The 17,904-nt window shown below is 61.2% G+C and overlaps 1 protein-coding gene across 1 annotated transcript; it reads left to right on the top strand.

The window, feature by feature from the left end:
• Nucleotides 1-2,692: 2,692 nt before the first annotated feature.
• TNFAIP2 (TNF alpha induced protein 2) lies at nucleotides 2,693-16,886 on the top strand. Its single transcript, XM_030803387.1, has 13 exons — nucleotides 2,693-2,760; nucleotides 5,593-5,972; nucleotides 6,289-6,928; nucleotides 9,024-9,138; nucleotides 9,285-9,407; nucleotides 9,593-9,696; nucleotides 10,313-10,411; nucleotides 10,904-11,027; nucleotides 11,943-12,065; nucleotides 12,805-12,960; nucleotides 13,125-13,246; nucleotides 14,683-14,815; nucleotides 15,263-16,886. The coding sequence occupies exons 2-13, from the start codon at nucleotides 5,618-5,620 to the stop codon at nucleotides 15,455-15,457; spliced, it is 2,289 nt and encodes a 762-aa protein (XP_030659247.1). The 5' UTR covers nucleotides 2,693-2,760; nucleotides 5,593-5,617; the 3' UTR covers nucleotides 15,458-16,886.
• The last annotated feature ends 1,018 nt before the right edge of the window (nucleotides 16,887-17,904 follow it).

The following is a 17,904-nucleotide window of genomic DNA, read 5'->3' as shown; positions in this document are numbered from 1 at the left end:
TATGATTCAGCCTCAAAAAGGAAGAGAATTCTGACACCCGCTACCACATGAATGAATCTTGAAGGCATTATGCTGAGTGAAATAAACCTGACAACGCCCTCCTGGCCGATGCAAACACAAAAGGATAAACGCTGTGTGACTCTATTTATTTGCAGTACCTAGAATAGTCAAGACCACAGAGACGAAAGGCAGAATGGCGGTTGCCAGGGCCCGGGGGAGAGGGAAAGGGGAGTTAGTGCATAGTGCCTAGAGCTTCCGTTTTGCCAGGTGAAGATTTCTGCAGGTGGAGGGTGGTGTTGGTTGCACAACCCTGTGAATGTACTTAATGCCACTGAACTGTGCGCTTAAAAGATTATAAATTGCATTATGTATATTGTACCATAATAATTTAAAAAAAAAAGTCAGCTGTCATTGCTCTGGCAGAGAGAAGGGAGGGGACATCCCATGTGTGCTGGCCTCTGAGGCCCTGGGTTGCGTGCGAGGAGCTGACCGTGGCTCCTGGCCAGGTGCTGGCACACTCGCCTTCTAGGCTAAATGAGGAGGTCATTGCCAGTCTGCTCCTGTCTGCTTGCTGCCCTCCCCGCCAGGCAGAGCCCCCTGCCCACTGCCTCTGGCCTGTCCCCTGGGGAGCTGGGGAATGGGACAGCCGCTGGCCACTGGTCACAAACACCCCACCCAGCATGTGATGCTTGCTTCCTGCTGGGGAGGAGCCCTAGGCTGGCCTTTGGCTCCTCTGGAAGTGCCTAGCCTCTTGGGAACTGTTTTCTGCATCTACGAGAAGAGGGTAAGGACTGCTCCTGCCCTGTGGGCCCCATTGGCTGTCATCCCTTGGCCCTCCATGCTGCCCCATTTTCAGAAGACTTTCCTTGTCTTGAGGACTTCACGTATGTTACCATTGACCCTCATGCCTGAGCTTAGAGAGGGGAAGTGACTGGTGCAGACACAAGTCCAAGGCAGCAGCCTCGTTTCCCAATCCGTGGCGGGTGCTCTGGGTGGGCCACTGCCGTCAGTGGGGGACAAGGGTGGCAGCCCCACCTCAGCCCTGCAAAGCCAGTGGAGACCAGGGGCTGCCTCCGAGGGGACAGTGGGGCCTAAGACCTGACAACGCCCTCCTGGCAGATGCAGACTTCCCGAGCGGTTTCCCGATCTGCTTGGGGATGGGAGGGGAGGTGAGTGGGTGGGGTAGGGGAACAGAGTCTGGCAGGAGAGTTTTGTGGGGATTGCACAATGAGGCCACAGCAGCCAGCCGTGAAGGCAGCCTCAGGCCAGGGCCCCTCAGCCCGTATCCTCATCGCCCCTGTGTGGATGAACTCTATCTGCGCAGTGCCGACGGAAGGACCCTCCCCGCCCCGGGACACGGTGGCTCTGTGGACTCATCTGAAAAATGTCATCTCTGGAGTCCTAGGAGCGAAGGGGTGGGGCTGGCAGCCTTAACGCCCCATCCTGGCGGCCTCCTGCATCCGCTCCCCAACAGGTTCCCCAGAGACAGGATGGATGGCAAACCTGGCGCTTGGCCAGCACTCTTGAAGAGGAAGTTCTCAGTTCCCGGGGCACCTGAACCCACAGCCGCCCCCACTCCGCTGGCCCCCCTGGTCCTGGAAGACCTGTTACTAGGCTGGAGAGGGGGCGGCGGAGTGAGCAGGGGGCGGGGAAAGAGGCCAAACAAAAGAGGGGAGGAGCAGAGGCCCCAGTGAGGCAGGAGGGAAGCCCGTGCCCAGCGGGAAATTCCTAAATGACTGCAGCCTTTCCAGAGGGCAGGAATTCCTAGCCTAGCGTGTGAAATACGGAAGGAAGTGAATCTCCAGTGGGTTCCCTTCACAGCCCCTTTCCGTCCTCCCCACATGCCCCACCCCCACATCTCCTAAAACAGACCCTGAGAGACAGTGTGGATGGGGAAACAGGCCTGGAAACGGAGGCCAGCGCTGCATGGGCAAAGTCGGGTCAATGATCAAGACGAGGCCCTGGAGTCTGGGCCTTGGGCCCCTCCCCTTCTGCCTGCTCCAGCAGCCTGTGGGTCCAGCCCCAGCCCCAGAGGGGGAAAGGCTCCAGTGGGAGTCCCATAGGCCTGGCTAGGCACCCCACCCCGCTACTTAAAGCGGTGTGACCCGGGTCAGCCACCACCTTTCCGCATTTACGCATTTCAAGCAAGGCTTGACGACGGGAGGGGTGCAAGGCCCTGTGCACAGCCGCGCGGCCAGCACTCTGGCCAGCCGTGTAGCCCCCTTCCCCTTAGGGACCCTCCTTCAGGAAGCCCCCGTCCCCTGCCTCCTTGTGGCCACGGTGATACCGGAACACTTCAGAAGGGCGGCTGGGGGAGTTGGGGTGGGACGGGCGCTCCCGCAGCTGGAGCCGGTCTGTGACGCGGGAATGCGGCCAAGCGCGCCCCATCCAGGCGGCCTATCAGGAGCCGTCGTCGGACAATGGCCCCGCGCCTGACAACCCCGTCCTCCCCGTGCTGTCCCCCGAACTCCACATACCATGCGACGCGCGGCCAGCCCCCGCCCCTGCCCCGCTGCTGGGAGGAAGTGACAGCGCCCCGCATCCCCCGCTGGGCAGGCCGGGCGCGCCCGGCTCCTGGGACGCAGGGACACAGCCGGGCCGCACTGGGCCTTGGCCTCCGCCCGCGGGTTTTCCGCGGTCGCGGCGGGGCGGGGAAGGAGGGGCAGGCGGGGCGGGGCGGGGCGGAGCGGGGCTGAATCTGCGACTATTTCAGGCCTTGCGGAACTGGGGCCAGGACAGTGGCGGCCCGGCCAGGACACGGTAAGTGACCTCCGCTTCCACGCGTCCATTCCCCGCCGCTCCGCGCGGCTCCTCGCCTGCCCCTACCCCGAGGCCACGCCGGATTCCCCGAGGGAAGAGCCTGTCGCGGGGACAGGAGGGGGCTGGACGCTCCCAGGGACCCTGGCCCCACTGCCAGGGAAACTGAGGCCCTGGCGCCCAGCGTCCGCGCGTCCGGGCGCAGAGGGGCCAAGGCTGGCGCTCGCGGCGGAAAGCCCGGTCCTGCCAGAGGCAGGGAGGGCGGGGCTGGGGCAGGCACAGGGGTCTCCCCTCCATTAGCAGCAGAAAGGCCCCAGGTCCAGCGTGACTTCCCGGCCGGGCGACACAGGCCAAGTCACTTCCTCGCCCGTGCCCGGGTGTCCTCATCGGGGGATGGGTGCGCCTTCCACATCCTGCCCAGGACTGAAGGAGCCGGGCCCAGCGAGCTCCCGGGCGGTGTGTGGACATCAGCCCTGACGGGGAAGGCGAGTGGACCCGAGGAGAGGCCGGGCAGCGGGAGGCTGGGGGGCGCTGTTGAGCCACTGGCCGTGACCACTCTACGAGCCTCCCAGCAGGCCCCTTCCTGCCTCAGTGGGCCCAACCAGAGGCAAGGCTCAAAGGAACGCCCCTCCTCTCCTTCTTCCTTTCTGGCTGCACCTGCTCGCTGCTGCCTGCAGGACAGACTCAGGACACAGGAGACTCACCCCCACTGGCGCCCAGCACTTGGCCGCGCGGTTTGGTCACATCCCCTCAGCAGCACTGTGAGGTGGGGGTCCTCATCCCCACTTCAAAGACGGGGAAAGGGAGGCTTGTGAAGGAAGGAGGTGTGCAGTCCACGCACCAGTGAGAGGTGTGCTGAGCCCACACCGAAAGCGTTTCTCTTCCCACGGCACCAGCTGCCTCGGAGAGCGGAGACCTGGGGCGAGGCCCAGGGAGCTGCAGCAGGACCTTCAGGCGCTCTGGGTTTCGTGTCACAGAGGCGAGAAGGCGGTGGTGCTGTGGGGGTCCTGCGGGAGCTGTGCCTGGAGGTGGGACAGAGCCTAGTACATGTGGGGTGGGACAGGGAAGGCTGAGGTGAGGCTGGTGGGGAGCATTGCTGGTAAGGGCCACCCTCCTCCACCCCAGGAGAATGGCAGAGGTGGGGCCTGGGCGCCCAGGGTGGGGCTGAGCGGCCCTGCCAGACAGAGCAGCTCCCACGGGTGCTTGGCATGCGCCTGAGAGGGGCTGGGAAGCGAAGTTGGGGCACTGGGTGGGGAGCAGAGGTGCCCCGTGGCCTTGCCCCTGAGGCTCCCTGGAGCATGCCCCTCTTGGTCCTGGAGTGGAATGCTCAACCTAAATGGCACTAGAGAGGCCAGTGCCATCCAGGAGTGTGGGACTCTGCCCAGGGCACCGGGTGAGCATGGCAGGGGCTGGGGGTGGGAGGAGCGCAGGCTTCCTGTCCCTCAGGTGGCTCTGGCCAAGCCCCTCCAGGATGGGGACAGGGTAGTGGGGCTGGTGGAGGCAGCGGGGCCATGGGAAGAGTCTGATGGGCCCAATCTGAGCCCCCATGGCTGCTGTGCTTGGGGCAAACACCTCCTGCTCAGCCTCAGTTTCTCCTTCTGGATGGTGTGTCATCCTGCCTGCCTTGCAGGTCTGTTTCAGGGGTCACTTGAAGTTACCATGATACATGAGACAAGGCTGCATGCATTTAATCTTGGGGTGGGGCAGACAGGTGGCATCATGGTTACAGGTCACCCCAGTTCTTGGGGAGGCCCAGCCCCTGCCTGCTTCCCCCTTTCGGGTCAGCCATGCTCTTCTCCAGTGGACCTGGCCTTGCTCTGACAACGGTCAGGCGCTGGGCAGGGACTTGGGGGAGGCTCGGGTCTTGCCTCTTTGGATGTAGCTTGCAGGACAGCCGGGGATGTGGAGGCAGGGGGAGAGCTGGGCTCTGGGACCAGGTGGCCTGAGTTCCAAGCCCAAGCTGTTGACCAGAGGGACAGTTTAAGCCGAAATAACACCCTTCCAGATGAGAGAAAGGAAGAGATGGGATGGGCACCCAGGAAGGCTGCAGAAACTGGAAGGCTTTGTGATGATGCTATGATCCCATTTGGGAGGGAGTGGGAGCCAGGAAGCCTGGGTTCTGGACCCGAGTTGCTGTGTGACTTCAGGCAGCCCTGTGACTCGCTGAGCCCCTTGCCCCCAGTGATGTGTGAAAGGCTGTCTGAGGTCCCACCCACTGTGGCTTCTGTAGATCCTGGTCAGGCTCTGCCCCTTTCATGGCCCAGCTGGAGCAGCTGTGTTTCTGTGACCCCACCGCTGGATCAGAACTGGGCAAGATGGCAGAGGGGCTGGGTCTGGGCAGGAGGAGACTGGGTTCCAGTCTCAGGCCGGCTTCTGGTGTTCTAGACCCCGGCATGTCCCTGACCTTTCTGGACCTCTGTTCCTGCTCTGTCCAAAGGGACAGAGCCCATGCCCCGCCTCTTCCCTAGGGTCCGGTGGGATCCAGGGAGGTGTCCATTCCCTGCTTCCTGACCAGAGGGTGGGCTGTCAGGGAAGGATTTGCCCAAATAAAGTGAAGGTCCCCCTCTGCGTGGTGGGCTTGGCGTCCCCAGCCTCTTCCTTGCTTCTGGGGCTGTGAAGTATTGGAAGGGGAGCTGTAGGTGGTGAGATGTTCGTGGCCAGGGAGGGAGCACAGTTGTTGGTGCTCATCTGGGCCAGGAGATGAGCAGAGCTCCGGTGGTTGAATGGGTGAAACAGACTGAGTGTACTCAATGCAGCCAGCACGGCGGTGTGCTCCGGCCTGGGAGCCAGGGCCAGTCCATGGTGACCACTGATGCCTTCACCCCCACCCCGCAGGAGCCTGCAGGCCTGAACCAGGGTGATGCTGAAGATGACGACCTTCTTCCAAGGCCTCTCTAGCCATCAGCCTGTGCCAGGCACCCTCGACTTCCCTAGAAGCCCCCAAAAGTTGCCGTCCACATCAGAGGCAGAGTCAGAGGCCTGCATGTCGGAGGCCTCCTCTGAGGACCTGGTGCCACCTCTGGAGGCTGGGGCAGCCCCATATAGGGAGGAGGAAGAGGCGGCGAAGAAGAAGAAGGAGAAGAAGAAGTCCAAAGGCCTGGCCAATGTATTCTGCGTCTTCACCAAAGGGAAGAAGAAGAAGGATCAGCCCAGCTCAGCGGAGCCCGAGGGAGCAGCCGGGTCCAGGCAGGGGCTGGATGGCCCGCCCCCCACAGGTGCTCTAGGACCCTGGGTTAGAGCTAGTCTGGGACGTGGACGGGGTTGGCGGCGCTCATCCGCGTGAGTGAGCCACTTGCACAGTGGGCCGGCAAGTGGGGCTGGACGGCGCGGCTGTCTCCCTGCTTTCACCTGTGCCCCAATCTGGGGGGCCTGGGAGGCCTTCAGCCTAGTCTGGGACACCGACATCACCCTTTAGGGTGTTGGCCGCCGGCCCTGTGCGCGTCTAGGGGAGGACGGTCCCGCCGGGCGCTGGCCGCCCCGCCCGGTGGGCGGCGGGCTGGGGCCGGGGCTGACGCGGCTTTCCCTGCGCAGTGGAGGAGCTGAAGGCGGCGCTGGAGCGCGGGCAGCTGGAGGCGGCGCGGCCGTTGCTGGCGCTGGAGCGGGAGCTGGCGGCGGCGGCGGCGGCGGGCGGTGCGAGCGAGGCGGAGCTGGTGCGGCGCCAGAGCAAGGTGGAGGCGCTGTACGAGCTGCTGCGTGACCAGGTGCTGGGCGTGCTGCGGCGGCCGCTGGAGGCGGCGCCCGAGCGGCTGCGCCAGGCGCTGGCCGTGGTGGCGGAGCAGGAGCGCGAGGACCGCCAGGCGGCGGCGGCGGCGGCGGCGGCGGCGGGGCCAGGGACCTCGGGGCTGGCGGCCACGCGCCCGCGGCGCTGGCTGCAGATGTGGCGGCGCGGCGTGGCGGAGGCGGCCGAGGAGCGCTTGGGCCGGCGGCCGGCCGCGGGCGCGGAGGTCCCCGAGAGCGTCTTTCTGCACTTGGGCCGCACCATGAAAGAGGACCTGGAGGCCGTGGTGGAGCGGCTGAAGCCGCTGTTCCCCGCCGAGTTCGGCGTCGTGGCGGCCTACGCCGAGAGCTACCACCAGCACTTCGCGGCCCACCTGGCCGCCATGGCGCAGTTCGAGCTTTGCGAGCGCGACACCTACATGCTGCTGGTCTGGGTGCAGAACCTCTACCCCAAGTGAGCAGACGAGGGGCTAGGCCCGGGCGGGCAGGGAGGGTGTCCTCTGTAGGAGGGGTGTCTAGGTGTGCTGCCGGCAGCTTTTAGTGAGGCCGGTGCTTGCAGAGTTTTGGGTCCGAAAATGCAGGGGTGGGACTCGAAGTCCCTGGGGCAGAGCCTGGACAGGCAGAGACTGGGCCTGGACACAGGGATAAGGCTGGGGCTGGGTCTGCGTTGCTCTTGGAATCCTTAATTTCCTGGGCCTCAGTCACATTCTGCTGTTGGGGAAACTGAGGCACAGAAAATGGTAGGGATTTCATTCATTCACGACCACCCAGTCTGAGGAGGGGGAAAGCAACCAATAACCATCCAGAGCTGGAAGGGCTGTGGCAGCAGAGGCCAGGCCCCGTGCAGAGCATGGGCCCAAAGCAGGCCTGGAGAAGTCAGGGAAGCCAGCCGGGAGGAGGTGAAAGCCAGCGGTCCTTCTCTGAGCCAGGGAATCAGGCCAGGAGGCAGGAGGAGGGGTGATAGGGCAGGCAGGGGAGAAGGTGAGAGGAAGGTCGGTGCTCCTGAGCATGCCCTCTTCCGGGGCACTCTGGAGCTGAGCAGAGCTATGCGGGCACCCCCATGCAGGAGAGTTCGAAGAGGTGGGCTAGGGCCACGTGTCTTGTTAGACTCCCGTTGTATAGGGTTACCCTGTGAGCCCACCGCAGAGCTGGAGCCCCTCAGGTGGGAGGCTGGCTGTGCAGCTGGTCCCCCTGCTGAGTACAGCCTCAGGCATCCCTTGACTCCATGGATCCCTGGGCCTGCCCGTCATTCGCACGGCCTGCATGAGGAGAGGCTTACTGCAATGTGGAAAGGCCCAGGGCGGGGAAGTCCAGGGGCTGTTATTGTGGAGCTTGGCCACTGCTGGCCTCAGATCCTAGTGTGAAACTTTAGGAAGGAAGCCCGGAGGTACAGTGTGGGCAGTGTCTGCCGTCTTGGGGGCCTTGGGTGGCCTGTGGGTTCAGTTGGTGTTGAAGGGTCAGCCTCTGGCAGAAGGATAGAGAAAGGGTCCAGTGGGGAGGGTGGGAGAGGAGTCAGCAGGGCATAGGGGAACTGGCACAGGGCAGGGGCGGCGGGAGAGAGAACCCAGCCCAGAGCCAGTTCCCACTTGCTCGTCCTGACTCACCAGGAAATGCTGGGCACCTGCACCCCTGCCTGCCAGTCTTTCTGTCCCAGTGACCTCGGGGTCTGCTGGCCTGGGGTTAGCAACAGGCAACTAAAGCCAAGCTGGGCATGGAGCCCTGGTGAGAGGGTGCCCAGGGGGGCATCGTTGAAGCCTGTGTGCCAGAAATGTGGGGAACGGAGGGACACAGCTGCATCTGGATTGGGTGAGGGGCAGAGAGAAGATCATTTGTAAGCCTCTAGACAGACAAAGGCCCCTTAGGAAGTGCCAGGGCTGGGCAGTCCCCTGGGAGCTCTGGGGCGCTGCAGAGGCGCCGGGACAGTGAGCCAAGATGTGTCTGTGGACTAGCTTGGGGCAGCCCTTCCTGCCCATTCTGGCCTACCCCTGGGATTGGGAGGTGGCCGGGGCTCTGAGATGCTCAAGACCTGCAGGGCTGGAGCGCGGTGGGCTGGGAGCTGGCTGGATTCCAGGGCTGCTGTGAGTAGGAGCAGGGTTTCATCTGGGTGACAGGTAGCCTTGGAACAGGAAGAAGATCAGATCTTAAAGGTGGCTCTGGCTGCTGGGTGGAGAAGGAATTGTTGGAGGTGAGGGAAGGAGCAGAGAGGCCAGGAGGAGGCTTTTGCAGTGAGCCAGCGGGGAGCTGATGGGAGCCAGCCAGGGCGCCAGAGTGGCATGAGACTGCTGATTTTGGGGGCTATTTTGGAGCAGGACCTAATGAGGGGGCGGTGAGAGAGTCAGAGGAGGCATGATGACTTCAGAGTTTCTGTTCCAAACCAAACTAAGTAGATGGAGGACCCATCATCTGAAATGGGGACCGGGTGGGGGTGCGGGAGGGTGTGCTGGGCAGTCTGGGCCTGCCAGAGACCGAGGCTGAGGGCCTGGGCTCTAGCTTGAGGGGTGGTGCTGATTGGGTATAGCTGTCCTCATGCCAGCCTCCCCTGCCTGCAGTGACATCATCAACAGCCCCAAGCTGGTGGGTGAGCTGCAGGGTATGGGGCTCGGGAGCCTCCTGCCCCCCAGGCAGATCCGGCTGCTGGAGGCCACATTCCTGTCCAACGAGGCGGTGAGTCTCCACCTGGGCCAGGGAGGGGGAGGGAGGCGGCAGAGGAGAGGTTCGGAGACAGACAGGACATGACAGGGAGCTTGACGGGTCTTCCAGGTGAGCTAGGTGAGGGATAGTGCCCCTGTGACCTGCCCCTCCTCCTCCAGGCCAATGTGAGGGAGTTGATGGACCGAGCTCTGGAGCTAGAGGCACAGCGCTGGGCTGAGGATGTGCCTCCCCAGATCCTGGACGGCCACTGCCACAGCGAGCTGGCCATCGACATCATCCAGGTACTGCGATCCAGGGCACACGTACCGCCCGTGCACGTGCGTGGGGAGCCCCACGCACATTCCGTCCTGTGTGCATACCCATGACCACCTTGGGGCACCTGCTCTGTTCCCGCCTGTTTCCTCCCCGTCCCCTGCCCCCTTGTCCAGGCGAGCCCCTGCTCAGCTCACCCACCACCACCCTGCAGATCATCTCCCAGGCCCAGGCCAAGGCCGAGAGCATCACGCTGGACTTGGGCTCACAGATAAAGCAGGTGCTGCTGCTGGTGGAGCTACCTGCGTTCCTGAGGAGGTGGGTGTGTGCCCAGGATAGGGTCCCTGTAGCCACCTCTCTCAGAGCCACGGCCCCTCCCTGAGCTGGCTCCCCACCCTCCACCCCTGTCCCTGTCATTCTGAGCCAGGAGTCGTTTCCCACTCAGCCAGGGCACTGAGAGCCTCAGGTGGTCTGACCTCCACCAGGATTCAATGTGGGAGCCTCTCGCTCCCACGCCGTCAGCAAAGCTCTCAGCAGAACAGCCTCTAGCCTCAAAGAGGATACCCCAGGAGGGACTGAGACCCCGCCACCCCTTCACACAACACTCCTAGTCTCCACCGCCTGAATTCTCTCTGCTGTCTCCCTCTCAACCTCTGAGGGCTTCTCCAGCTAACCACACGCTCACTCCTACCTGGTCTCCCAACTCTAGAGAGGGCCTGGGAGCAGCAGAGATGGGCTGGTACCCTCTTCAGGAGCCCTGGCCTTAGCTTGTGAAGCCAGTTCCATGATGCCCAGGGGCTAGCGGCCCCTCCCTTGGCTATGGGCAGCCAAACAGAAAAGTGAACCCCGGGAGCTGGCAGGGAGGGCGGGGAGGCTGCTGCTGTCGTCCCAGTGTTTGGGCTGGTCCTGAATGTGCCCCTTCTGGTTTCACCAGCTACCAGCGCGCCTTTAATGAATTTCTGGAGAGAGGCAAACAGCTGAGGAATTACAGGACCAACGTCATTGCCAACATCAACAACTGCCTGTCCTTCCGGTGAGAGTGTTGGGAGGGGCTTGCGGGAGTGGGAGTCACTCGGCAGGCAGGAGAGGGGAGCTGGGAGGTGGAGGGAGGAGGAGCTGCTTAGGCCAAGAAGTGGAATTCAAACCAGCAACATGTGTGAGGACGCCAGGGCCTGCAGCAGCAGCAGCAGCAGCAAACATTTCCCAAGTGCTGGCTGGGGCAAGCACACAGGCAGACGTTTCACCCATTATCTTATCCTTAAGCAACCCTGTGAAGTAGGTAGAGTGATCTGTCTATTAGGCAGATGGGCAGACCACTGGAGGAGGCTCACTTGCCATCAGTTACAAGGGGATGTGGTGGAGGAGTGTCCTGAGGGTGTGGAGAACATGGATGGGAGGGCTTGATCCCATAGAGAATGGGGAGCCCTTAAGGGTTCTAGAGTGAAGAGAGGGGCTGTCTGGCTCCCTGGGTATGGGGCTATAGGCTGAGCAGGGCTGGGGTGACCTCTCTGCCTCCACCTTCCAGGACATTCATGGAGCAGAAGTGGCAGGTACCCCAGGACACCCTGAGCCTCCTGCTGGGCCCCCTGGGTGAGCTCAAGGGCCGCGGCTTTGACACCCTGCTCCAGCACCTGCGGGAGGACCTGAAGGTAGCGGGAGCCTCTTGCCCTCAGGAGCCCAGTGTTGGGGGGATCCCAGGGAGGGACTGGGAGGTGCTCCCAGGGAGGAGTGGTAGAAGCAAAGATGTGGGGAAGACACACTCCAGGCCTGTGGACGGCACCGCGGGCCAGCTCTGGTGCAGTGGAGATGCCCGGTTGGGGATGCGGGCAGGCTCTGAACTCCGCCGATCATGTCCTGGGGCTTGGCTGAGAGGGGCTGCCTGGGCTGGGAGGGCCTGGAAAAGTTTCCCTGCCCCTCCCCGATTCAGACCCAGCCCAGTCCCAAGCCTGCAGACACCTTTCCTTCAATCCCCTCAGCCCCTCCTATCCACCCCCGTCCCCGAGCCTGACTCCCAGCAACTGAGGCTCAGGGTCATCGGCAGCCGGGGTCATATCTGTTATGGGCCAAGAAATCCACAGAAAATGCTGTGAAAACAAGTCGTTCCTTCAGCAGGGTGTAAAGTGGGGGTCTTCTGAAAGGAAGGGGAGAGGTTCCCTGCCCGGTGTCCGGGACTAGCCGCCATGGGTGGCCTGAGTGTGGTGGAAGCCCTATCGGTGACCCCACATCCCCTGGCACTGATCTCCCAGGCCCAGCCAAGCACAGGGTCTTGTTTATGAAGGCATTTATTTATTTAAGAGGCAGTGGACTTGGCCTCCGGGCCGGCAGACAGGCCCTCCTGGCTCCTGAACCGCACTGGGTGACCTTGGATAAGGGTGCACGGAGCCGGCTCCCACTTCCTGTCTGTGAGCAGGGACTGAGGTTGGCCCGGGTTCCCCGGGGGTCCTTGAATGCCCCCCGCCCCTCCACCAGGCACATGTGTCGGTGTGTGTCTGTGTCTGCGTGTCTGCGGCTGGCAGCCCTTCCTCTCCAGGGCGTGACCAGACATCCTGCCTCTCCTGTCTCAGCCTCTGTTCAAGAGGTTCACGCACACCCGCTGGGCGGCCCCCGTGGAGACCCTGGAAAAAATCATCGCCACCGTGGACACGAGGCTGCCTGAGTTCTCAGAGCTGCAGGACTGTTTCCGGGAGGTGAGGAGGCTCTGGGCTGGTGGCTGGGCCTTGGGGAATGGGGGCAGCCCGGACATGCACACTAGCACGTCTGTGTATGCTCACGCACATGTGAACACACAGGTGAATGCACAAGCATGTGAACACACGAATGCACGAGCATGCGAACACGTGCACATGTGAACACACACGTGAAGGCACGAGCACGTGAACACACATGTGAACGCACGAGCCTGTGAACACACGTGAAGGCATGAGCATGTGAAGGCACGAGCATGTGAACACACAAGTGATTGCACGAGCATGTGAACACACACATGTGAATGCATGAGCATATGAACACACACACGTGAACAACATGAATGCACGAGCATGTGAACACAGGTGGATGCACGAACGAGCATGTGAGCACACACATGTGAACACATGCACATGTGAGCATGCACGTGAACTCAAGAGCATGTGAACACTGGCACATGTGAACACATGTGAATGCACAAACGAGCACACACATGAACACACGCACATGTGCACACGTGAACACGAGCATGCGAACACACGTGAACACATGCACATGTGCACACACGCATGTGAACACATGAGCATGTGAACGCACGAGCATGTGAATGCATGAGCATGTGTGCAGTCTTTTGCTCTGGCATCTGTCTCTCCCTGGAGGCCTGGCTACAAGGCTTCAAGGGAGGCGGTGAGCTCCCCATCAGCAGACAGCTCACACGGCCCTGGCTGCTTGCCCTCCCAGGAGCTCATGGAGGCCTTGCACCTGCACCTGGTGAAGGAGTACATCATCCAACTCAGCAAGCGGGGCCTGGTCCTCAAGACTGCCGAGCAGCAGCAGCAGCTGGCTAGGCACATCCTGGCGAATGCTGACACCATCCAGCACTTCTGCACCCAGCTCGTAAGCTCCTGGCCACCTCTCCCAAGCCCCTCTGAAATGGCTGCCTCTTCTCCCCTAGCCCTTTCAGGGTCGGAGATAGGCCGTTGGTGCCTCTCCAAGCCCAACAAGTTGCTGACCCGAGCCTCTAGACCCCTGGGTCCCTCCAACCACACCCACTGTTGCAGGGCTCCCCAGCGACCTGGCTGCAGCCTGCTCTCCCCACTCTGGCTGAGATCATTCGCCTGCAGGACCCCAGTGCCATCAAGATTGAGGTGGCCACTTACGTCACCTGCTACCCTGACTTCAGGTGAGAACCTGGGGCACCTCAGGACCACTGTCACATCACTGTGGCCAAGGCCTCACAGGGCTGGCATTGGGAACCCAGATCCTGGCAGCTGCCCACGTGCCAGTCACTGTGTGAACCTCACCAGGGGCTCACTCTTGTGGCCTTCACCACAGCACCACGAGGACAATACTTTCCATTCCCGTTTCACAGAGGAGGCCTGGAGAGCTCACAGGATGTGTCCAAGGTGACACGGCTAGTTAGTGTCTGGCTGCTTGGCCCACACTCTTAGCTTTACCTGACGCTGCCTCTCACAGGGGAGACTGAGACCAGAGAGGCCAGGTTCACCCTGCCTGGGTGGCCTCTGGAACCTGGGCCTGTGCTCTGGGACCAGGGCTCATATTTGGGAATGGAGGCTTAGCCCCTGGCTGCCTGAGGCTCTGGTGGGCCAGGGACATTGTTTCTTCCTGGGCTGGGTCCTCTGACATGTTAGGGTAAGTTTGAATGGGTCTTGACGGGGTTGACCCCAGCTTAGCCAAGTCCAGTCCCTGTCTGATCCATTCCACCCATTCATTCATTCACCCACCATACAAGCACCCGTCTACTCATCCACCCATTCCTTCACCCATCTGGTTATCCGTCTATCTTCTCACCCACCCATCACCTGTCCACCCATCACCTGTCTACCCATCCACCCACCCACCCATATATCCATCCATCTATTCTTCCACCTCCCCATATAAGCACCCATCCACCCATCTACTCATCCATCCATCCCTCCACCCATTTAGCTCTACATCCACTCAACCACCCACCTATCCACCTGCCCACCCACCCATCCACCTATGCATTTACTCAGTCATCCCTGCACCCATCCCTCCACCCATCTAGCTTTCATCCATCTGCTCACCCACCCACCATCCATCTACCTGTGCCACCAACAGTTATAGAGAAGTCTGCTAGGTGTCAGCCTCTGTTCTAGTTACCAGGATGCAATGAAGTACAAGGGAAGCCAGGTCTCAATCCTCCCTTAAGTAGCTCACATTCTGTTGAGGGCCAGCAATAATAATGACATAATCAGGCAAAGAAACAGACAATTACAAGTTGTAAATAGGGTTTAACCAAGCTGGTGAATAATAGGAGGTGCTGGCTTTAGAGACAAGAAAGTCTTTTGGGGGTGGACATCTTAGTGGAGACCTAAGGGGTGGGAAGAGGTGGTCATCTCAGGGCCTGGGAAGAACATTGCAGGGGGAACAGCCAGTGCGGAGGCCTGAAGCAGGCTGGGGCATGGCTGCTCTTGGGACCATCAGGTGGAGTGCATGGGCAGGGAGAGTGATGTGCAGCCCCCTCGTGGGCCGGGCGTTGGCTGTCGGGCCCTGTGGCACTGGCCAGGAGTGCAGGGAGCTGGTGAGCAGGGGTGTGGGCGACAGGCTGGGCTGACAGGATGCTCTCTTTGCCAGCAAAGGCCACCTGAGCGCCATCCTGGCCATCAAGGGGAACCTATCCAACAGTGAGGTCAAGAGCATCCGGAGCATCTTGGACGTCAGCACGGGGGCGCAGGAGCCCTCCAGGCCCCTATTTTCCCTTATAAAGGTTGGTTAGCTTTTCCTGTGGCCTCACCTGCTTGTGAGTGCTCAGCAAGCCTTGGGCACACCCCGCTGGGAGCTGTTAAGAGCAGCGCTAGCTCTCCCGGGTCTCCTGTTCTGATGCTGCTTCTGCCTAGCCCTGGCGGAGGTGCAGGCCCTATCAGCTGGAACCGGACAGACCTTGGTTTGTTTACATGTCCGATGGGGGCAGGAGCTCCCATTCTGGGCAGCCAACCAGGCAACACCAAGGACTCTTTGTAAACAATAGCTGATCGTGTGCACGCAAGGAAAGAACCAGGAGGGAGAGTGCGGCCAGGCTCAGGGATCCCCGGACACCTCTGTCCAGGGCCCCTCCACCGTCGGCCTCATGACTGTCCTCCTCGTGGGTGGGGCCCAGGGCCCTCTCCAGCTCCCTGGAGACAGGAGCCGAGCCTCACCCATCTGCCCTCTGCAGCCCAGGGCCGCCGTGAGCTGGGTTCAGCAAGGCTGGAATGGAAGACAGAACTGGAAGAGAAAGAAGGAAAAGATGAACTCGCATCTGGCAGGGGCTTGTGGGGTCCTGTGGCGAGTTGTGGGCACCGCCAGCATTAGACGTCACATCCAGGTGGCCCCACAGCCCCTACAGGCTGGCCCTGCAATGGGGCCCTGAGCCCTCCCTCTTCATCCCCCAAGGCCTCAACCAGAGGGTGGTCCCCCAAGGCCTTGGTGTCCACTACAGAAGGGCCCAAGACCTCCTGGATCATCTCAGGCTCCCCCTTCCCTGAGGCAGGGACAGGTCCTGGGGGTGCCTCTGTGGGCCCTGCCACCCAGAAGTCTGGCTGAGGTCTGGGCAGGGGCAGGGCAAGCTTGACCTCTCACTGCTGACCCTTTGGCTTCTGTATTTGCTTCCCATTGCTGTGACAGGTTTCCACAAACTTTGTGGATCAAAACGAGGTCTTCCAGTTCTGCGGGTCAGAAGGCTGACCCGGGGCCAAAATCTGGGTGTCGGCAGGCCTGCGCGCCTTCTGCAGGCTCTGGGGGAGGATTCATTTCTGGCCTTTTCATTTTTAGAGGCTGACCATAATTTTGACTTCAGGCTCCTCCATCTTCAGAGCCAGCTGTGGGTAGTTGAATCTGTTTCCCATCACCTCATTGAGGCCTCCCCTCTCCTGCCTCCCTCCACCACTTTTTTTTTTGTTTTTGAGACAGGGTCTTGCTGTGTTGCCCAGGCTGCCGTGCAGTGGCCTGGTCATGGCATCAAGGCTCACTGCAGCCTGGACCTCCTGGTTCAAGTGGTCCTCTTGTCTCAGTCCCCTGAAACAATCCCCCACGCCCAGCTACATACTTTTTGTGGATACAGAGTCTCATTCTGTTGCCAGGCTTGTCTGGAACTCCTGGGCTCAAGCGATCTTGTAGCCTTAGCCTCCTAAAGTGCTGGGATTATAGGCATGAGCCACTGCACTCGGCCTGCTCTGCCGCTTTTAAGGACGCTTGTGATCACATTGCGCCTACCCAGAGAACCCAGGTCATCTTTCTATTTTCAGGTCAGCTGATTAGCCACCTTAGTTCCATCTGCAACTTTAATTCCCACCGGCTGTGTAACCTTAGTCACAGGCTCTGGGGACTGTCACGTGGACATCTTTGGGAGGCTGTTCTTCTGCCCACCGCAGCCTCCGTTCATCCCCTGCCCTGCAGGGCACCTCTCTCTACCCCAGGAAAACATGAGCTCATTTTCCTGCTCAGCATGTGCTACCCCTAAGGCTCTGCTCCTCCCTGGGCCTGAAAGTTCCTTCTCAGCCTGAGAAGGGGGCCCCTCGGACTCAGGCATGACTCAGCCCTTCTGATGCTTCTGCAGTGCTGAGTCGGGATTTGGGGCCGGCTCTCCTGGGTCCGTCCCCTTTTCCCAGGTACTGCCTTAAAAAGCTGTGGCCAGGAATTGGCCGGTATAAATGATGCCCAAGGTCTTTGTACATTTGTAGGAGTTAGTGTGTTTGATATTGTTAATATTATAATAATTATTTTTTATAGTACTGCCTTTGTATGTATGTTGAACATGATCTAGGTTTTTATAGCTTGATATAAAACAGAATTCAAAAATGGCTGTGGAGTGACTTATTTTGGGAGCTGCACAATGATGGGGTCCCGGCCGGGCGGCCTTAGCGGTTTCTGAGCCTCCTGGGGTCCGGGCAAAGCCTGTCTACCTAGGCTCTGTGTCAATCCCCAGCCTGTCCCAGCCGCCAGAGCAGCTCATGTGGTCCAGGCAGGAGACGGCCCACCACCCCCTCACTGTGAGCTGGAGCTTTGGAAGTGTCTGCCTGTAGGGCATGGCCAGTCACTTCACCCTTCCGTGCCTCAGTTTCCTCATCTGTAGAAAGGGGACAGTGACCCTTGGGGCTTCCTCCACCGTCCTTTACCGAGGAAGAGGGTGGGGGGGGACACGGGGCAGCCATTTCAGCCGCATGCATGGGACACAGAGTGGGAACTGACTCTTCCCATGCTGGCATTGACCTGAAAGCTACAGCTGTGGACACAGGAGGTCTGGTTTGTGTTTAGAAATGGCCTCAGCTGCCACGGAAGGGTGGGCCTCTCGGCAGCCAATCTGGCCTGGAATTTGGGAAGGAGCAGAGTCCCTGGAAGGGAAGAAGGGTACCTTGATGAACGTTGCACAGAGGCCGGGGAGGGCCCCAAGGGGAGCCGTGTGCGCCTGGAAAAGGGTGTGGGCTTCAGCAGGGCCTGGGACAGCCGGGAACTTGGGTGGGGGAGGGGAGGCCCTTTCTCGTGAGTTCCATTCTTGGGGCCAAAGCGGATGGCATGAGGCCACCGTGCAGTGAGAGAAAGGAGGGAGACGAGGGCCAGGGGCAGTGCGGCTTGGCGCGGAGACCCTCTGCCCGGCTCCTGGACCCGCCGGTCCATGTGGCTGCGAGGTCCTGGCCTGGTTGAGCCACATGGGGAGCGTGGGCCTTGGGCGGGCGAGTTCCCGCTCCTCTCCTCGGAGCACAGGGTCCGGGGGAAGTGAGGGCAGCGCGACCCTCCCCCGCATGGCCCCCCGACCGTGGGCAAACGTGGGGAGAGATGGCGACTGAGCCCCGATGGAAGCTGTCAGTGGGCCCTGGCACA

This window comes from Nomascus leucogenys, chromosome 22a (genome assembly GCF_006542625.1).
Source record: "Nomascus leucogenys isolate Asia chromosome 22a, Asia_NLE_v1, whole genome shotgun sequence".
Lineage (NCBI taxonomy): Eukaryota > Metazoa > Chordata > Mammalia > Primates > Hylobatidae > Nomascus > Nomascus leucogenys.
The sequence above is the reverse complement of the archived record's forward strand: the minus strand, read 5'-3'. Positions and strand labels throughout refer to the sequence as shown.

Coding starts and splice junctions, on each gene's coding strand:
- TNFAIP2 (XM_030803387.1), top strand. CDS start 5,618: ATGCTGAAGATGACGACCTTCTTCCAAGGCCTCTCTAGCCATCAGCCT. Junction 9,139..9,284: donor CATTCCTGTCCAACGAGGCG/GTGAGTCTCCAC, acceptor CTCCTCCTCCAG/GCCAATGTGAGGGAGTTGAT. Junction 14,816..15,262: donor CCCTATTTTCCCTTATAAAG/GTTGGTTAGCTT, acceptor TGCCCTCTGCAG/CCCAGGGCCGCCGTGAGCTG.